At 26.5% G+C, this 22,675-nt stretch overlaps 1 protein-coding gene across 3 annotated transcripts in view; it reads right to left on the bottom strand.

The window, feature by feature from the left end:
* The window catches only part of LOC126907940 (uncharacterized), an 86,165-nt gene that overhangs the window by 58,456 nt on the left and 5,034 nt on the right, over positions 1–22,675 (bottom strand). The window contains exon 2 of one of the 3 annotated variants that reach the window (XM_050689659.1): positions 13,911–15,795. The exons of the other annotated variants lie outside the window; for them this stretch is intronic. Within the exon in view, the coding sequence (XP_050545616.1) occupies positions 14,958–15,795 (838 nt within the window). The 3' untranslated portion in view covers positions 13,911–14,957. Of the gene's footprint in view, positions 1–13,910; positions 15,796–22,675 lie in introns of those variants that run through there. 3 annotated transcript variants of the gene reach the window in all.

Here is a 22,675-nt window from a genome sequence, read left to right as displayed (position 1 = left end):
CATTATTTATCAGCTACTAATTACTTTTAGACTCATGTATTACAACTTATACATGCAACTTAACATTTTCTATTGGGTACATACATAATTAACTACTTTATTTATTTATTAACAATCTAATTAAAAAAATGGCTGGTGAATTACAAATTTTGGATCAATATTTCTGAAATTATTAACAGTTCTATTTTTTACTGACGTTCAGAAATGGGGCCGCTACTATCTTTATCACTAGTCAATTAAACTAAATGTACCCTTGACTTACCTTTAAACTTCTTTTTTTTGAGCTCCCCGTTCTTATTGATTACTGGAGTTGTAAAATTGGGAGCTTTAGCGTCGCTAGATATAATTGTTTGATCATCTTTTTGATTTGGCCTATTTAAATCAAAATTATGTTCAATTTTTTTTGTTTTTGTGATTATCACTTTTGTTACATCGCTCTTTTCAGTGCTTTTTATTAATTTTTCAAATAATAAAATTGTATTTGTCACGTTGGCCGTATACATTTTTTCCATTTTTAAATAAATTACAATTTAACTAGAAAAAACGAATATAATACAATATGATCTTTCAATAGTCGATAACTTTAGAAATAAGTAAGTGGATGCAGGTAATTTCCATGTACATTTATCAAATAAATAAATAATTATTTGTTTTTTTCTATAGAAACAAAATAGTTGTTTGTATATTGTTTATAAAACATGAAAATGTGTTGAGCCTGTATAATAATTTAATATTATTATATTTTCATCAAAGAAATCACTTAATTGTATGTAATTATTTTGATATGAAATCATCAGAAGCTTAATTTTTTACAGTTAATAATAATTCATAAAAGAGAGATAAAGATTTAATAAACATAAATTATGCCAATTAAGTAAAAATTTTTTAGTTTTATAATGATGTCTAGATATTTAAGTGAAATTATATTAAACTTAATATAAATATCAAAAATATTAGTATATTAAACTATATACTGAGGAATATTAGTATTCAACGTGTTAGTAAATAAATACAAAAATCTTGGACAAAAGGATTAATATAGTTGAATAATTATCCATTACAAAGGTCTTCAATTAATCATGGATCGTAAAGAAACACTTTTAATAAGGCAGTAACTCTGAAATTCAATATTGATATTATTCGTTGTTTAAATTACTGAGTAATTAAATTTGTCTGACTTATAAATTATATTATTCTTAATATTGGGAAGGTTGTTTTGTTATTGAAGTTGAATGTGAAAAAAAACAGCACAGTGGAGACGTGGTATTGATAAGTTCTGTATAAATTATATTTTTTTTATAAAAATCGTATTTTTATTATTAACTTAGATGTCAGTTTTCACCATGAAAACAAACTATAGTCCGAAATTTTTTTTATTCTATAGTAAAATAAATTACATATGCTTTTGTTTAAGATTTATATAAAAGTATCATTATTTACGAAACACTTTCAAAAATTAAGTTGAAAAAGTTCTTTTTTCTATATAAATTTTTATGTTTTGAACCCCTCTTTTATAAAGAGAAATAGTCCGATTTAATAAAAAAAGTATGTTGACTGAAAACAGTTGGTAAATAGTATTTCTCATAAACAAATTGTAATGATCCATACATTTCTGAAAAAGTTATAGCATAATTAAATTAAAAATTAAAAATATAAAATCGAAAATTTTAACACAAAAAAACACAGCACAAGGAGGTCGCGGCACAGTGGTGACGTGGCATAGTTGTATTAAGTATAATGTTATATAACAGTGATTAAAATCACAATAAAAAAAAAACGCTTCGATGCAAATCTTTAGATGGTTATATTATATCGTAGTCGATATTATTGTGAAGGCAAAATAAAGTCCTAATTTTTTTCCATAGTATAGTACATTACATTAGTTTTGATTTAAGATTTATATAAAAGTGTCAGACCTTCCGGAACACTTTCAAAAGTTAATTTTTTGTGAAAAAGTTGTCATTTTAATTCCCCCCGCGGGCAAATTTATAAAAAAAATATACTAATTGAAAGGTAAAGACATCATGCATCTATAGAAAAAAATTATGTTGATCCATACATTTTTCAAAAAATTATGACAGTTTTTAGTAAAAAAAATTGAAAAAATTTCGAAAATTAGTGATTTTTAAATTTCTAATTTTTTTGGAGATTTCCTCTAATTATGGGGAACGAAGACATTTTTCAATTTTTAAGAGTAATTTCTTTGACTAGATACAATTTGTGATCTTTTGACGTATCATTGAAAGAAATCGGTTCAGTGAGACCTGAGAAGAAATATTAACATACACAATAAATAAAATAACACATCTTAGTAAATTAATACCTTCTCATGTTTGCATCGCTGCTAAATTTATCGATTTCAAGGATAGTCATATTTAAGAATAGCTCAAATAGAAGCGGTTAAGTAAAAATTGTTTTAATCAATTATATATGTTTTTAATTATAGGTTTTTTTTTTGTAATAGGATGTAAATAATGATAAGCTAAAATAATAAATTTTTATCTTCCCCAAGATGGCCCTGATATTATGGTATTTTAAGTGTATGATTAATATTTAATTTAATTTAATACAATGCCAAAATATAGATGGACTTTTGTTAGATTTTATAATATTTTTAAACAATATTATTCATAATAAAAATTTAATTCTAACAAAAAATAATAAAAAATGTGTAAAATAATATTTTTAATAATAATATATTATTAATTATTAATTGGAATAAAGCAAACAATGATGGAATATCTTTGAATATAATATTATATTTTTCAAAATATTCCTAAATTACATATGTTTACACAATGATCATCATTTAACATCCACATCTACGCATAAATGAAATACTTCATAAATATATTTGTTAATACATACACGTTTATATATTTGTTTATATAAACACTGGCGTATGTCACTTACCTTACTTATTTATAAATAATATATTAACTCTATTTATAAATGAAATATTCTTTAACAAATACGTAAAAATCATTAAGTTGTCACCTTATAAGTAGTTTTTGATGGGTAGAATATAGGACATACATTTTTATTTATATCTATTGAAATATTAAAATAAAATCATTTTTTTTTATATAGCCGCCCCGTGATTTTGCCCCTGTGACTTATGATAAACACATCTCTTATAAATAAATTCTTATGGCTAACAATTTTTAAATGGGCTGAATTTCCCTAAAAATATTAATAGTCCCTCTAAAAATTGAATATTTGTCTGTATTGCTATGATAATTTGCTCCTCCCTCAATTTTAATAATATTACAGTAAATGTTTAAATTTATGATGCCTCATTCTCTTAGTTTCTCCCACATTATAACGCAGACGTTTGAAAGTTTAAAAATTTCATAATTATCTAGAAATATGGTGTTGTGTATTAAACAAATTTAAAAGAAAGGGTATAATAGGATGGGTAGCAACGGAAAGTAAGAGTGTCTAGATATACTGGGCACGGACAATAGTAAAATGAAATAGAAAGGGATCTCTTGCCCACACTGTGGCTGAGATCAGTCTGGCTATACGACAAGTGGAGAGACAATTTAGAGAACGCTTATAATTACTTGGAATCTTGACTACAATATTATTGTGCTAGTACTCTATCCAGCCAGGTTGTGGCGCTCCAATAAGTAATAGAACACAATGCAATCTAATCATGTATTTTTTTTCAAGTGTATATACATATATAAATAATGAATAAATATTAATATTTTATATTTTTTGGAATATTTATATCACCAAAAGTATTCAACCGAAAATAAGATGAATAATATTTCTTCTTAATCCTAGTGATTAGTGATGAAATGACAAAAACGGAGTAGATTTGGTATAAAATTTTAATCAATAGCGAAACATATACTGATGCAGATTCCATTTGTGTACGTTGATTGGAACTCCAGAGAGACACGTAATCGCAGTTGAAGCAGAAAGCTAGAGCGCTGAAGAGCACCCAAATTTTGAGACAAATGGCCTTTTATAGTCCGCAAAACTGGTTTAGCGATCTCTAGTGATATTCTTGAAATATTTTTTGTTGTATTTGATTGATCAATGTGATAGAATATTTTATGTAGGCGTTTTATGGAATGCATAAGATGGTGGTTGAATTTTTTTTTAAATAATAATTTTACATTTTAAAATCTATTTATTTTTATAACAAGTGTAAATTTTTTTTATTTATAAGCGTAAAACTACAAAAAAACTATTTTTAACCATTTGCAATCTTCTGGAATAATATGAAAGGGTTCAATAATTATAATTAAATTTAAATGAATTACTTTACTATAATATTAAACAAATTAAGAATTTAAGAAATAAAAAATTGAAATTTCAAAAGTAAGATTCACCCTTCTCTATTATGATAAGACCAATGTAAAAAAAATTATGTATTTTTCTTCTGAAAAATCCTTCTTTATGACTTAATAAGTTAATTACTACTGACGTCCTAGTAAAGAAGAACATTTACGCTAAAAATTTAAAAGTTATTTTATTGTATTGAAATATTGAAAATTTATTTTCACATATTTAGAACTAGACAATATTGTCTATTCACTTTATACGTGAAGTTATTGAGGATTAGGTTTATACGTATTTCGTAAAAATAGACCTAATAATTAAGAATTAGTAATTAAGAAAAAAAGCGTATAATACTTTTAATAAGTAAAAAAGTCGTAAATTCCATAATTACGAACATTTTGTTTAATAAAACTTAATTTATATCTCATTTGTTTAGTTACGTTGGGTTGTTTAAGTTAATTCTCAAAATAATCATCAAAAATCTTTAATAAAAAATATTGATGAGCCTCTCTTTAAGTAGGTTTAAAAATAAACTGCACAGCTCTATTAATGTTTTAATTAAAATTATCACATTTTAAAATCAGCATTATTGGGCATTTTTGACATACGGAGTATACTCTTTTCTTTTTAGTTAATAAATAATTTAGATGAGTGATCGTAATAAGGAAATAAGACGTATTTAAGTTTTTTGTAGAAGGACTCTTATATTACGTTTAGTGGTTTAATTAGATTCGATGTTGAAAAATATGTAAACAATATTGACTTGTTCATGAATTTTATAAGAAATACGAAAAATAAAAACTAATTAAGAAAAATTAATTTTTCTCAAAATATTTGAAGTAGCCTAAACATATTTACTAAATCATAATATGCATATAATATACATAATATATTAGGTTGCAAACCATCTATATAAGTGCTGTCCTTCTCATAATATTAAGCCAGCGCGTCTCGATGGAGGAGCAATGAGGGTGTTAACTTAACTTTCATAGTGTTTACAATAAAAATAAAAATTTTATGTGTACCTATTACACTTGCAATTAAAATATATATATATATATATATATATTTTATATTTATTCACCTGAATCATGGTTTAATTGATTTTTTTTTTTAATGGTAGAATATTAGACTTATAGCTATAAATTATTTTTATGCTGCTTGTTTATCGTTATTTTAGTTTATAAATCAAAAGTTGTAATTTGTTTGGATAATCATTATTAAAAAGTATTTTTTTAGCTAATACCATTATATTTATTATATTGAATTATTAGTCATATAATGACTTATAATACAATTTATTTCTATTTACATACAGTCGAGTCTCATCAATCGTTAGATAAAACAAAGGACATTAGGCACGTGGCATAGATAAGTCAAATATAAAAGATATTTGACAAAGATTAACAACAATAACATAATAATTTTTTCGATCTAAATCTGTTAAATTTTACAATTGCCAAATTATAAAAGTTCCTAATTTGTCGTTGTAGAACAATCGTGGGGTGTTTTTTTTATCTTTTAGTAAACTTCCAGAACTTTAATTTCATATAGGTTAAAAGTTGTAAATCGTTCTGAAACGTTTTCAAAAGTTAAATTGAAAATAAATATTTTATATGTGTATGAATGGTCTTTTTCAATCCTTTCCTGCATATAATTTTTGAAACATTATTTGCGCCAATAATTTTTAGATTAGTTTATGAAAGTATTTTTTATTATTTTCCTCCCCTTCTTGCCATAAAGTTGGCTTGAAGACACCTACTCTGATACTAAGATATACTATTTATTAAGGTTTGCTTATTCCCATTAATCACTTATCGTTAGTCATAAAAGTAGTTAATTTTGAAATAAGAAAGGAGTCATACAGGAGTGTGAAAATTACAGAAGCATAAAGCTTATGAATCATAGTATGAAAATTTGGGAAAAGTTAATAGATAAGAGAGTAAGAAATGAGACATTGGTATCTAAAAACCAGTTTGGATTTATGCCTGGTAAGTCAACAATGGAGCCAGTATTTTGTGTGAGGCAACTAATAGAAAAGTTTAGGGAAAATAAGAAAAAGCTGTGTATGGTATTTATAGATTTGGAGAAAGCGTATGACAGAGTACCGAGAGAGGTTTTAAAGTGGGCATTAATGAGAAAAAGAGTCTCGAAAAGGTACATTAACAGAAGATATGTATGATGGCACTTGTACAAGGGTAAAAAGCGTAGGAGGAATATCAGAAGGTTTTCGGGTAAGAGTAGGGGTGCACCAAGATTCTGCTTTAAACCCTTTCTTATTATTTATAGTGATGGATGAAATTACTAGAGAAATACAAAGTGAGATGCCATGGTGCATGTTGTTTGCTGACGATATAATGTTAAGTGGAGAGAGTCTGGTGTCTTATGCGATAAAAGAATTCAAATGAGGCTGGAAGGTAAATTTTACAAGACTGTAATAAGGCAAGCTATGATGTATGGTTCAGAGTGTTGAGCGGTTGATAAGAAAGTAGAGCAGAGAATGCTTAGTTGGATGAGTGGATTGACTAGAAAAGATAGAATAAGGAACAAACATATAAGAGGGGGTATAGGTGTAGCCTAAATCGTGGATAAGATAAGAGATCATAGACTTAGATGGTTTGGTCATGTTATGAGGAGAGAACAATCGGAAGCTGAAAGAACAGTTATAGAAATGAATGTTGAAGGATGAAGAGGTAGAGAAAGATAAAAAATGCTATGGAATGCGATTTCAGGATAGTTGATGTGAACGTAGATGATGTAAGAAATCATGTCAAGTGGAAGTTTAGGATAAGGGTGGCCGACCCCAAGTAGTTGGAATTAAGGCAAGGAAGAAGAAGAATAGTTAATTTTGAAATAATATTTATTTTTCTGATTTTAAAATTTATTTTAACATTTTAACTTTAATTCTTAAGTATTTAAATTTTCTAAGATCTACGTTTCTTTTAAATATCTGTAATAAAATAAAATTTTTCATATTTTTACTACAATTTACAAATGAAAACAAATTATTTGTGCTTTATTTGAGGATTTACGCAACAACAATGGTTTAATTTTATGTAAAATTGACTTAGTTAAAAATGTAAAGATTGAGTCACAATAGTATGACAAATATCTTAATATCATTTGAAATAAATAATATTTTATATTAATATCTTCTTAAATTTATATAGTAATATAATAAATTTATTTAAAATTCATGATAACTTTAACTTAGTTACTTATAAATTGTAACTTTTCCATGTAAATTACCTAAGATTGATTGAATGCCAGAATATGAATATTAAATTCAAGTAGTACTACTTAACATAAAAAATTGTTGAAGTTTTTTCAAATATAACTAATGTTCTCAAAAAGAATTAATCTCTAGTCATATTAATACTGTAAACTAGTGTTATTTAAACCCCGTAATATAATAAATATCAACACTACTAGTCCTATGTGAAAATCTACTTGAAGTTGTGTATGACTACAGCTGAAATTGTGATTAAAATAATTATTCATTTTTTTGTTGCCTATTTTATATGATTTCATCGGTATTAATTTATTACAAGAAATTGATAATTTATCTCAGATAACGTGACATTATGGAAGTTCTTGGTGTTATAAACTGTAGTTGAAGATTCAACTACAGGCGTCCAGGATTTTCAGTGAATTTTTATAATTTGTGTTATTAAAGATATTTTGAAATTCAGTTTTCAAACTTATAAATTTTCATTTATAAGTAAAGGAAATATTAATTTTTTGATCTACCTTACATAAGATGTAACCAAACATATTTGAGTTTTTTCAAGAAAATGTTTCATTCTTTTTTTTTAAACAGTAAAAAGATAAAACATATTACCAACAAAGTATAATAAATATACTAAGCTTTGTTGATTTAAAAATGTGTAGTTTTTCGTTAGATTTTCCATTCAAAAATAAATTTCAAATTTTTTTGAATGATATCGGTCTAGTAGAATCCATAAACTACAGCAAGATTCTTATCAAATATAAAATTTTTAATTTTCAATAGGCAATATGGTGAAATGAGTAATATTTAACTTTTTTTTTTATCAACATTTATTGATAATTGATCTATTTATTTTTAATTACAACTTACATAAAATAAAAATACAATTTCGAACGAGACAGCTAGACTGTTGGAAGGTTCTTCACCACGCAGATTTTCCTCTTGCCCTTAAAGCCTGTTTACAAACACTATATGAGCACGTAAAGTGATCAACAGAGTGGATTCTGGCTAATTGCACAACTAATAACGCATGTGTAGGTGTGTAATAATTATAAAACAAACATATTGAAATTTATCCAATAAATAATCCTAAAAGAAGGGAGCATAGAGTAGTGTTCTTATTATTAATTAATGTTAATCGGAATTTAATGAAAAACACCAGAAGTGGCCTGGACACTCGCTCTTTAGCGTTGGCTAGAAGAAATAGGAAACACGTACTCTCCACATATAAATAAAATTATGCTAATTTACATTAAAATAAAATGCAATAAAATAATTAATAAAACAGCTCATTATTTAAATATAATTATAAAAAAGAAAAGATACCCGGTCTCCAAAGAAACCCATCCGATGGTCTCGATGTTTCGCTGAAAATATCTGGCTGTTCGCCGTCGTCGGCTCTACTTCATCATTGAAACAGCAGTGACAGAATAGAGAAACATCTGCCTTCTAGCACGGTCAATGACAGAAAGGTGAACGAAGAAGAGCTAATACCGATTTAACGGCAATTTTATATTGATGATGAGTAGTTTTTTTGGGAAGGATCTACAATATTATATTGTTACTTATAATATTAACATATAATATGATATTATCATTTGTTCATGTGTCACATATTTTGAATATACAAGATCGCCAATACAGGGTTCTCTTATTTAAAATACAAAATAACCAGCTGGCATAAAATCTACTTATTATAGAGATTTTTAAGTAACGGTTATACGCAGGGTCCCCATTATAATCAACCAATTAGAATAAAAAGCCTCAGCTTCCAAGATCATGCTAGGTATTGCTAAATTACCCCTAGTGACTATAAAAAGTAATTTTTCTCCGTCTAAACCAGTTTTTTCGGTAATTTTAAAATACACAAAATTTACAACACTCTACTCAAGATTTCACTCACCGGGACTTAGTTGTTTTTAAAAACAATTTATACGTTACCTTTTCGTAACATTTATTGTTACCATTAATATTATTACCATTATCTATTTAATACATTATTTCATATTTTATTTTATTTTATATATACCAGTTGATTATTTGACTAATTGATATTATGTTATGTTGTGTTATTTTTAGTTTATATGCAATGAAATATATACATTTAATTACTTGTAAAATGACCTGTAACCCCGACTCGTTAAAAAAAAAGTCGTTTTTTCAATTTTTTTTTAATATTTTTTTTTTTAACTGAATAACACTTAGAAGTTTTAAAGGGAATTTTTTTTTCATGAATCTTTTGATTTAAGTTCATTTGTTTATTAAATAATAATAATGTTATATATTTCTTATTGTAGAAATAAATATCAAATAATATTTTAAACATTAAATCTTTTTTTAATTATTATATTTTAATAATAAATCCAACCCAACTTTAAATTTTTATTTAATAGTAAAAATTTATTGTGAGCTTTTATTATTGGGTAGCTAATCTTAATGTCTTTGTTCTAACGAATATCGTACCGGTGGACAGAGCTAAACGTTACAATTTTCTCAATCAATACTGAAACTTAAATTAATATACTAATAAATTTATTATCAAGTGTATTGCAACTCTATACTTATTGGGTAGCTAGTCACTGAGCTTAATGTTTTTGTTATAATGAACGTCGCGCCGGCGGACAAAGCAAAAGTTGCAACTATCTAATTGCTGCATGCTTGTAATTAAATCTTTTTCACAGATATTAATATTTTTTAATCTTTTTTTGGCTAGGCCAGAGGAAGATTTAAGAAATATTGGTGTCGATCTCTCAATAAAATATACTCTCTAAAAGAAAATATTTATGCAACAAACTTAAAAAAATTAAATAAGGACAAATTATAATTTATACTTCTAATAATGTTTGTGACAAGTGGATTTTATTAAAATAGCTCTCTACCTAACAAATACATGATTAATTTACAATCTGACTATTACTTATTGTTAGGGCATAACATGGCTGTACAGAGCACTATCATAGTAATATCACAATCAAAGTTTTAATTAACCATACGGTTTCCAATATACCTTTGTACTTTGCTTCTAGTAATTACTTGATTAGTATAGTTAGTATTGACACGGTCCGCGTCGCTTCGTTATACATGATGCCCCGCGACTCGTGCCACCTTTATTAGCCGTCCCCTACTATGAGTATTTGACTGACCAACACCGCGTGTCATACGCCGCGGTGCAAAGTCCAGCAAGAGCCGCACGGTCGACGACAACCCGTCGCAAATGAGACGGGAGTCTTCTTCCCATTGTAAAAGTGACAACGTCGATGAACCTATCCGCACTCACACACCTTTGTCATCAACACTGCTAACCTTTTGACGCCCGAGGATCATGCCGGACATCGCGTCGCCGACGACAGCAAAAGTGCCGCAATATAATGCAAAGATTATAATTATTGTGTTCATCTTTTCAGTTTGGTTTATTTTTTTATTAAAATAACCTGTTGTGCTCATTAATAAACAGCCCATGGGTCTTTACCCTCAAAAACATTCATTTTGTTATTACTTGATACTATTAAGAGTTATTATAAGAACAAAGAAAAATTATCAGGTAAGATTTCGAATCAATAAGAGTCAATACTTATACTTATATTATATTATAACTCAGTTATTTAGAATTAATAATCTGAGTACAGAACGATAAAGCAATAGATCAAAACATTAAATTAATCTTTAAATTTCAATTAATTATTACTAACTAATTCGTACCTTATACATAATCACATTACATGGTAATCATGAAATGACCACCGCATCTTCGTTGCCTCAGTGTATTATTACAGATACTTACTAGTTGGGTCATTTATAATATCTCTATAAGGGGAACTTTAATTATTATTTTTTATATCTACTTCTCTTTATTAATCTAAACCCTCGGACTCTAAAACCCCGACAGATCCTCGTTGCTCACCAATTGACCAAATCCCCAAATATACATAAACTTGGTCAATATACACAATACACATATACACCTATTGATATCTTTATTTTTGTATTATTACAACATTTTCATGTTTTATAAACAATATATAAACAACTATTTTGTTTCTATAGATAATCACAATTATTTATTTATATTTGATAAATGTACATGGAAATTACCTGCATTCACTTACATATTTTTAAATTTTCGACTAATAATATCATATTGTATTATATTAATTTTTTCTAGTTAATTTGTAATTTATTTAAAGTTGGGAAAAATGCATTCGGTCAAAGTCATATACAATATTGTTATTTAAAAAATTAATAAAAAGCGCTGAAAAGAGCAATATAACAAAAAAAAATTAACACAAGAAATAAAATAAAAGAACAAACTTTTTTAAGTAGGCCATTTCAAAAATATGATCATACAATTATATCTACAGACACAAAAGTTCCCAATCACACAAATCCAGTAACTAATAAAAACGAAGAACTCGAAAAGAAGAAGTTTAAAGGTGAGTCAAGTATACACTTAGTTTAATTGACTAGTGATAAAAATATCAGCAGCCCCATTCCTCAAAGCCAGTTAAAACTTTGAACTGTTAATAATTTCTGAAATATTGATCCAAAATATGTAAATCACTAGTCATTTTTTTAATTAGATTGTTAATTATTAAGCTAGGTATTATATATGTACCCAAAAAAAATATTAAGTTGACACCACTATAAGTTGTAATAGATGATTGTAAAAAGTAATTAATAGCTGATAAATAATGAAAATAAATAAAATGAAAATGAAATAAAGATAATTGAAAAATCAAAATTGATTTATAAATATGAAATAAAATAAATAATAATAATAAATTATAAATGTGACGCCAAAACAAAAATAATTCTATACTACAGCAGAATCATTTTTTTTTTTTTTTGAGAGAGAATACTAAATATTTTTTTATATATATATATATACAGGGTGGCCCACCACTCACTAACAATTTAAATAACTTTTGATCCAGTTAATATTTTTAGCTGATTTTTTTTTTAAACATTAGTTAGACGTTAGGTCTATAGCTATATCTCAATAATTAATTTTTTTACATTTTATTAAAAATATTAATTATTTTTAAATTTTAAATAAAATGTAAAAAAAAAATCTAAGATAGCTATTTTGTAGAGTAGAATTTAAGAAAAATTTTAGTAAAAAAATATCTTATTAATATTCAGTAGTAAATATTCTGTAGCGTTTTGAAGTTTGTGAAAATTTGAATTTTCATGTACTATTTTACGGTATTAAACATTGAAATACGTATTGAGAAAAGGACAGAAGAAAACGCTATCTTTTCATGATTACTGTGTATACATATGATGATAGTGTGTATACATTACAAACTTGGCATAAATACCATGATAAGAAATTAGATAAGGCAATTATTACTTATCACTCTCATTCAAAAGTATATTGAAAAGATAGCGTTTTCTTCTGTCCTTTTCTCAATACGTATTTCAATGTTTAATACCGTAAAATAGTACATGAAAATTCAAATTTTCACAAACTTCAAAACGCTACAGAATATTTACTACTGAATATTAATAAGATATTTTTTTACTAAAATTTTTCTTAAATTCTACTCTACAAAATAGCTATCTTAGATTTTTTTTTTACATTTTATTTAAAATTTAAAAATAATTAATATTTTTAATAAAATGTAAAAAAATTAATTATTGAGATATAGCTATAGACCTAACGTCTAACTAATGTTTAAAAAAAAAATCAGCTAAAAATATTAACTGGATCAAAAGTTATTTAAGTTGTCAGTAAGTGGTGGGCCACCCTGTATATAATAAGATTTATATTGTTTATACTCAACTTACCAACAGTTATAGGTCGAAAGGGACAAATATAAATGAATAGGGTAATAATAAACTCATTTTTCTTTTTAAATATATAGTAGTTATGCATCTTATTTTAAAATTATAAATAGTATTATGTTTTAAAGAATTTCGAACAAAATTGCTTTTTTTGAAAAGAAAGCAACAGCAATTAAGAATTCTAACAATACAGCGATCGAAAATTAAAGGGAAAATCTATGGGGTAGAGTTAATAAACTAAACCAAAATAAAGAAACATTTCTTTTCCTTTACATTTTCAGTAGTTAAGTTTAAAAAGTTAATATTTTGTAAAAATGTTGTAATTATATTAATATAATAAGGGATGAACCAAAAATTATTTGAAACTTAAACTAAAAAAAATTTCCAATATGACTTATTTTGTATGCATATATGTGGATTGTGATAGACGAATTGCCTCTAAAAAAAACTACAGAATACATTATTTAGTTATATTGAGGCCGTATAAAATATTACTATGATTTATAACGTTGCTGATCATACTAAGTATAGTAAAATGAATAAAAATTATATTCCTCTAGAGAAATAAACAAAAAATAGATAATAGATACAAAACACCAAATACTTATAATATTAGATAGTTTATTAATTAATTAAATAATTAAAACACGTTAACTTAATTATTAAAAATTATATTGCTCAGTAAAATGATACAGTATAAATGGTATATTTATAAAATATTCTGGAAACAATATATAAAGGATGACTTTTTTATCATAACCCATTCAATTCCTAACATAATAAATGTAATTTAAACATTTTTTTTGGTTATCTTTAGTTACCCATTATTTTTAAATTATTAATTATTTAAAACTTTCTAAGTTCATCCTTATACTTTATAAGGTTGTCAACTTTATTTTTTTAAATGTGGAACATATATTTTGAATTTAATAAAATATTTCAGTTTTTAATTTAATAGTAAATGTTATTTGAAATTTTAATATAACTTTATTAGGTTATAAGATATAAAAATTTAAATGATCAAACTTTTGAGATAATATACATATATAATACACAAAGAATTTCAAATATAGGTAGCTAATTGGATTTTTATTATTGGCATTTCTTATCAATGATAGTAAGGTACATTGTTGTGAGTTTATAAATACACTAACTGGTAATACAGATACTATTTATAAACTATTAATAGTAAACATTGTCAATAAACACTCCATGTCTGTGACAGAAAAAAACCAATTACCTTCATGTATTTGTAAACCTTGTGTATTATACATGAATATCAACTCAAAAATTTGATAATTTAAGAGTTTATATCTAATAAGCGAAAAAAATTATATGAAAAATTCAAATATCATTTATTATTAAATTGAAAAATCAAACATTTTATTAAATTTAAAACATGTTTTCCCATTTAAAAATACAAAGTTGACACCCACACAAGGCTTGAGGATAAACTTAAAAAGTATTACAACGTAAATAATTCAAGGAAAATATGTAACTAAAGATAACCAAAAATAAAAATGTTTAAATTATATTTATTCTTTAAGTGATTGAGTTATGATAAGAAAATCACTCTGTATATTGATTTAAACAATTGTTAATTCAAAGATTAATATATAAGTTGAGATTTTAGTGAATTAGACATAAACTAAAGAAGTCTGCTATCTAATTCTTTGTTTTTACAGTGTGAAAGTTTTTCAAAACCTAGATCTTCATAACAAGATTTGCTAACACTTTCGCAAAAACTTTCAAAAAAATTGCAAGCATTAAGCATAATTTGGATTGAAAACTCAGGATTTGAATTAATTGATAAATTCCCTTGATTTCTAAAATAGTTTGTATAATACTTAACATTTTTGAATGTATCTTCTATATGACACCAAAAATTACATTGACTCAATTCGCTTGTTAACTGAGTAATAAAAAATGCAAGATTGTTTTTAAAATTGACTAGAAGTTTTTCAATCACTTCCATTTCATTATCATCAATATTATTTAGAGAAAAATCATTATTCTCCAACAAACTGAGAAATTCTGCAATCCATTCAAAAACTTTATGTAGACTTGATTTTGAGTTATAATTTACACTCCATATTGATGATTTATTTAAAGTAACTAAAGCTTCATGTAAATCTTCAAGCATTTTTTTTGATTTAACGAATGAGCTAAATAATTTAGTCAAACAATTATGGTAATAGTTGATTGCATTTTTATTACACATATTTAACATAGCAGATAATAATGTACGATAGTTTTTCATTATTTCTGTAAATCTACATCTTAATAACTGTGATACATGTTCTTTTTTTATTCGAAAATTTATCATACTAACTTCATCATTTATTATTTGATCTACACAGAATTGTTTACCAAAATAAACTATACTTATGTGGTTCATTTTTTCCCAACCAGATTCTTTACGAATAATGTTGAGAGCTTCAATTCCATCATTTTGAATTGTATCTGGATCTATTGGAGGTATGAATCTAAATTAAAAAATATATATTGATTATTAATAAATACATGAAAATAAATATATTTAAATAGTGATGATGAAACATTATTTTAATATAAAATTAAGTAGTTAAATATGATTGAAATATAAAATCTGTATTAAATATATTATTTATTTGTTAATTTATTAGGAAATAAATAAAAAAATAAAGTTCGGCAAAGATTTTTTAAATTATATTAATATGTCAATTAAAAAAAATATTAATATTTTAAAAGTATTTCTTTCATCAATTTCTACGAGCATTTTTATACTTTTGCATAAATCACATAGGTAATTTAACATCTAACATTTACTGCGCATAAAAAAAATTCTTATATATATGAGACCAAAATTAAAAATTTAAATAATAGCACATTGAGGTTGCGGCAAAGTATGAATGTGGCAAAGTTGCTAAAATTACACATAATATCTGACAGTGATTAAAATCTTAAAAAACGCTTCGATACAAATCTGTTGATAGTGTTTAATTTTGAGAAATTCCTAAGTTATTTCAAAAGCAACATCAATTTCTATTTCCTTAATTAAATCTCATTAGTAGTTCTTTAATATTATAAAAGTACAATATATTATGTATTTATTTAAATAAATGCCATTTATAGTAATTAAATATAGTATGAAATTTATGTTCAATAATTTAATATTGTAATTTATACGGAGAAATTATAAAAAATTTAATGCAGTATATTTCGTTATTCTAAGACAAATTTGTATAAAAATTAATAGAGCTGAATACAATATGCTGTAAAAAAATATTGTTACTTATGAATAAACACACTGGTGTACAAAGTACTTTCATCAGAAACAAGAATATGATTTTCTATATCATATTTTCGCATTGTTTTCAAATCAATAATTAAACTTTTTCTATCACTTCAAATTTTTGATATAATTACTAATTAGTAAAAAATGAATAATTAAATAAAAAAAAAATGAAGTTTACAAATTGATACTAATTTTTATTTTAATATGTTAAAAATAATAAATGCAAAATATAATTTTCAACCTATTTTTTATGGTCCTCAAAGTTGATTTTGGAAAGCGTTGAAATTGTGGCCATAAAATTTAGTTCAAAATGCAAGTTTGAATTTAACTTTAATGAATCGAAAATTTTATGATAAATAAAAAAAAAACCCAGCACAGGGGGGTCGCGGCACAGTGGTGACGTTGTTATATCTATATCTCAGTTCATCTCATTTAATATTAGACATGAAAAACAAATAAATTATCCAAACCATAAAATATGATTGAATATATTTCTTTGAAAAAATAAAACATTTAACTTTATTAAGTTATTTGTTTGTTCAGTTTTGGCATTTGGCGACTGTACCATATAATGGTAAGGGGAGTTATAGGTCATCCGTGCTTTATCTTCTTTTAAAAAACCTTGAAGATAGCAATGTATCTCTTATTGTGAGAAGGGGGACGGTAATGTTTTCAAAAGGGATAAAGAATATCTTCGATGTGTACGGGGGTTGTTTTTGAAATTGTAGGTTTACAATTTATAAAATAAAATTTTGATTTAATGTTAGTTCAAATTATAAATTTAGTTTTCCTGAATTAAAAGAAGCAAAAAATTAAGCTGAGAATAATTGGTAATAAGTAAAAAAAAAATACACATCATAGTAAAATTAATACCTTCTCAGCATCCTATTGAATTTAGAAAGTAATTCAATAAATACAATGCTTCTAATATTGTTTCAAAATCACGACACGTAAATAAGCTAAATCTAATCTAATAGAATCTAATCTAAAACTAAATCCTCGAGCATTTTGGAAGTTTGTGCGTAAACATCATTCTTCCAAAAATATTCCTTGTAATTTAGTCTATGACGGCTCCAATAGCACACGCCCTATAGAAACGTCAAATCTCTTCTCCAGATACTTTTCTTCTGTTTATACACCAGTTTCGATCACTCCCTCCACTAATCCTTCTCACTTACAGTTTCCTCTTCCTTCAATCGTCCATGTGTCCGTAATTGAGTTACACAAATCATTTACCATTCTCCATAACATCAAATCTCTCGGACCTGACGGCATTCAGGGCGATTATTTATTTAGATTACGGGACGTAATTACCTGGCCCCTCTCTCTTATCTTCAATAAATCCCTGAGTTCTGGGATGTTTCCTTCTTCTTTAAAACTTGGCTCTATAACTCCTATTCTCAAATCTGGCGATCCAACTCATGTTCTTAACTATCGTCCTATTACCATTCTTCCTCATATCTCCAAATTATTCGAAACTGTTGTCCTAAATACTATTCGACCTTCCTTGAATCATATACTTATACCTGAACAACATGGCTTCCGTCCAAACCGCTCTACTCTAACATGCAACCTCACCTTTACCTCATATATTTTTGAATCCTTCCGCTTTCATAGCCAAGTTGATGTGATCTACACTGATTTCTCTAAGGCGTTTGATCGTGTTAATCATTCCCTACTAATAAATATTTTAGATCAACAAGGTATTGGTGAACCTCTACTCTCCTGGTTTCGTTCCTATTTACTGGATCGACCCCAGTTTGTGTCTGTCCACGGTGTTTTTTCTGAACTTTTTTATCCTTCCTCAGGTGTCCCCCAAGGTGCTGTTCTCTCTCCTCTCCTCTTTGCCTTGTTTGTGAACTCTTCTACTTCTGTTCTTCACCATGCTAAACTCCTTATTTTTGCTGATGATATGAAGCTTTATTATCGTATAAATTCAATGTCCGATTGTATTATCCTCCAATCAGACCTTCAACGTTTAGTGTTTTGGGGCGAGTCCCTTGGCCTTTCCCTCAACATCCAAAAATGCTCCTCAATGACTTTTTCGCGCCAAAGTAATCCTCTTGTTTTTCCTTATTCTATACATGGTATTCCCCTAAATTCTGCTGGTGACTCTATACGTGACTTGGGTTTTACCCTTACTCGTACACTGTGTCCTATAAAACACATTCAAGAAATATGTTGTAAGGCACTAAAAATGCTGGGTTTTATTTTCCGCATAGCCCAAGAATTTCACTTGATCTCCCCCCTAAAAGCCTTGTATTGTGCACTAGTTCGCCCTATTCTTGAATATGGATGTGTCTTATGGGACCCACCTACTTCTGGTGCCAGCGAAATGTTGGAACGTGTACAACGGAAGTTCCTGCGCTTTGCTGCTTTTAAGCTCAATATCCAATATCCTCCTCACTCCTATGCTCCTATACTCCATTCCCTTAACCTTTCCAGTCTCGCCGATCGTAGGCATGTCTTAAATCGCAAATTCTTACTAGATCTCCTTTCAAACAATATTGATTCTCCTGATTTACTATCCCTTATAAATCTTAAAGTTCCTCCTCGCTTGACGCGTTCCAATATCCCCTTCCAAATTCCATTTTCCTCCTCAAATTACTTTCTAAACTCCCCGATAATCCGCTTGATGAAAATCGCTAATACCGACCCTTCCTTTGTTTTACCTTAGCCCAAGTTTCAGTCCCCTTATTTAATAATGTATATTCAATTCCATTTTATTTTATTGTTATTTCTAATTATTTTATTTTTATTTTTTATTTTTTTTCATGTTAAATTAAAATTCATCTTTGTATCAAATATTATGTACATATATTTTGTAATTTTGTTATATTGCAATTTGTCAGTTGTTTTAGTTTAATAAATTATTATATCATAAGCTTTTAAAATATCTTTGTTAAATTGTAAAATATTGGGCTCGTCCCGTTTTATGAATAAATGAATAAATGAATGAATAAATGAATAAGGTCGTTGTACAGTCCAGTTAAAATCTACTCATTTATTTTCGATAAACCAATGTATTATAAACCATCTGTGCAATGCCGGCTATATTTTACTTTAGTATCGGCATATTAAGATTTTGTAACCTTTTAGTTTGACTAATAACTAATATGACTACGCCTTCGTAGAAGGAAGGAAAATATATAAAATTTTAAAATTGAGACTTACAATTGACACAATATAATATAATATATTACATTATATCACAATATAATCGATAAAAAGGAAAAAAAAAGACAAGGCACATATGAACATAACAATATGATATTTTCCATTACGAAAAATATAACATACAAAAACAATAGCAAATGATAAATGAAATTAAAACAAATTACTAATATATAAATAACAAAATATCCCCTTTGTATTCTAATTAATACATATATAATATATGGACTGTTTATCCTTTAAAACAAACAACAAAAAGAATTCTTAATATTTACCCACTGACGGGTTGCTGGAAAATCGATGGATGTTTTAGTGACATACATAATACGATAGACCCATACTAATCACATCCACTGGTGTGCCGGACAGATATGCATTAACGAACGTGTGTACACTCTTCTCGCGTATCACACTGGCATCAAATAAAAAAAACCAATAATAACAGGTGGCTACTTCCCGNAACCAATAATAACAGGCGGCTACTTCCCGTCGGTCAAACCAATAGGAGACTGTAATGGTAGACGGAAGGCCGTATAATACACCGTTAAAGTTTATTCCGTGGTGAATCGCTAACTAGATAATTGGGGCGACAACGAAAATTTTGGTCAAAGAAAATAAATGACTTCAATGCGTCAAAAACGGCCGAACAAACGAGCACGAATGAATTAAGAAAGGAAAACCCTTCAATATCATACGTTGAAGGGACCGGTTAAAACAACAGTGTTGCCTTACCGATACGAAGGTGGGGGTTTAGAGGAAAAAACACATTGAAGATTGCGGCGTGTTATGAATACGGAATATCCGGTCCACTAGGTGGTTGCAGAATAAAAAAACCCAGCACAGTGGAGTCGCGGTATAGTGGGGACCTTGCATAGTTGGGTCCAGTATAGATTTAATCTGACAGTGATTAAAATCACTATCATAAGAAACGCTTCGATGCAAATCAGTAGATAGTGTTTAATTCTAAGAAATTGGTGGATAATTACAAAAGCTGCATGATCTGCTAGTTCCTTATTAATACCCTGATTAAGATAAAGTATGTCGAATGAAAAAGGGATTATTAAAAAATATTATTTCTCATAAAAAAATTGTGTTGATTCATACACTTTTCAATGAGTTATAGCATTATAAAGTTAAAAATGTAAAAAAGAATTTTTTTACAAAAATCGTATTTTTTTTATTAAGTTTAATGTCTGTTTTCACCATGAAGATAAAATAAAGTCCGAAATTTTTTTTTACCATAATAAAGTATATTACATTAGCTTTAATTTAAGATATATATAAAAGTGTCAGACCTTCCGGAACATTTTCAAAATTTAAGTTAAAAAAATTAATTTTTTGTGAAAAAGTTGTCATTTTAAATCCCCCCTTGTGGGCAGGTTAAGGGTTAAATTTATGAAAAAAATATACCAAATGAAAGGTAATGATATTATGCATCTATATAAAAAAGAATTATATTGATATGTTCATTTTTGAAAAAGTTATGGCACTTTTAAGTAAAAAAAATTGAAAAAATTTCGAAAATTAGCGATTTTTAAATTTGTAATTTTTTTGGAGGTTTCCCCCATTTACGGGGAACGAGGGAATTTTTTTCAATTTTTGAGGGTAATGTCTTCGACTAGATACGATTTGTGATATTTTGACGTATTCTTGAAAGAAATCGGTCCAGTGAGATCTAAGAAAAAGTGGCAACAGAAATAAAAAAAAAAAAAAACCCAGCACAGTGGGGTCGCGGCATAGTGGGGATGTTGCATAGTTGGGTCCAGTATAGATTTAATCTGACAGTGATTAAAATCACTATCATAAGAAACGCTTCGATGCAAATCAGTAGATAGTGTTTAATTCTAAGAAATTGGTGGATAATTACAAAAGCTACATTATCTGCTAGTTTCTTATTAATACCCTGATTAAGATAAAGTATGTCGAATGAAAAAGGGATTATTAAAAAATATTATTTCTCATAAAAAAATTGTGTTGATTCGTACACTTTTTAATGAGTTGTAGCATTATAAAGTTAAAAATGTAACCAACCCAACCCAACATCATCTCCTATTTCCTTAATTATATCCAGATTAGTAATTCGTTTAATTATATATTATATAATTTTTATAATTAATTATTTTCAAATTATTATTGATTTTTAATATGTTAAAAGTAATCATTTTGAACCTACTTCTTTTTGTTCTTTAAAGTGAAAGTTTTAATAAAAAAAAAATGAATTTATTACCATAACTTTTAACTCAACTTGCAAGTTTGAAATAAATATTATTAAATAGAAAAAAATGAAATTGGTAGATTATTTCAAAAACAACAATAACACTTATTCCCTTAATTTTACCCCGATTTATAACTATAATATATGAATACATAATAATTACAGTAATTAAATTGAGTATGAAAGTGGTATTCAATAATATAATATTGTAATTTTTACGGAGATATTATAAAAATAAAAAGGAGTTGTATATTCATATAATTTTAATGCGTATACAAATTTAAAGGAATTGATGCAATACTTTTAAAAAAAAAAATTTTGTTATTTATGAATAAATATACTAAACAAAAGGAACTTTCATCAGAAAAAAAATATACTTTTCTAAATAAACTTTTCGTGATGTTTTCAAATGTGCAATTAAACTTTTTCTATTACTTCTAAGTTTTAATATTATTACTTATTATTAAAAAATAAGTATTTACATATAAAAAAAAATAATTAAGAACAAAAAAAATTGTATTAAATTAATACTGATTTTGATTTTTAATATGTTAAAGGTAATCATTTTGAACCTATTTTTTATTGTCTTTTAAAGTGAAAGTTTTAATGAAAAATACCTTCTCAGCTTCGCATCGAAGCTAAAAAATGAATTTGTTACCATAACTTATAGTTCAACTTGCAAGTTTGAAATTGACATTAT

Source organism: Daktulosphaira vitifoliae, unplaced genomic scaffold, assembly GCF_025091365.1.
Source record: "Daktulosphaira vitifoliae isolate Bord-2020 unplaced genomic scaffold, ASM2509136v1 Scaffold_5, whole genome shotgun sequence".
Taxonomy (NCBI): domain Eukaryota; kingdom Metazoa; phylum Arthropoda; class Insecta; order Hemiptera; family Phylloxeridae; genus Daktulosphaira; species Daktulosphaira vitifoliae.
The sequence above is the reverse complement of the archived record's forward strand: the minus strand, read 5'-3'. Positions and strand labels throughout refer to the sequence as shown.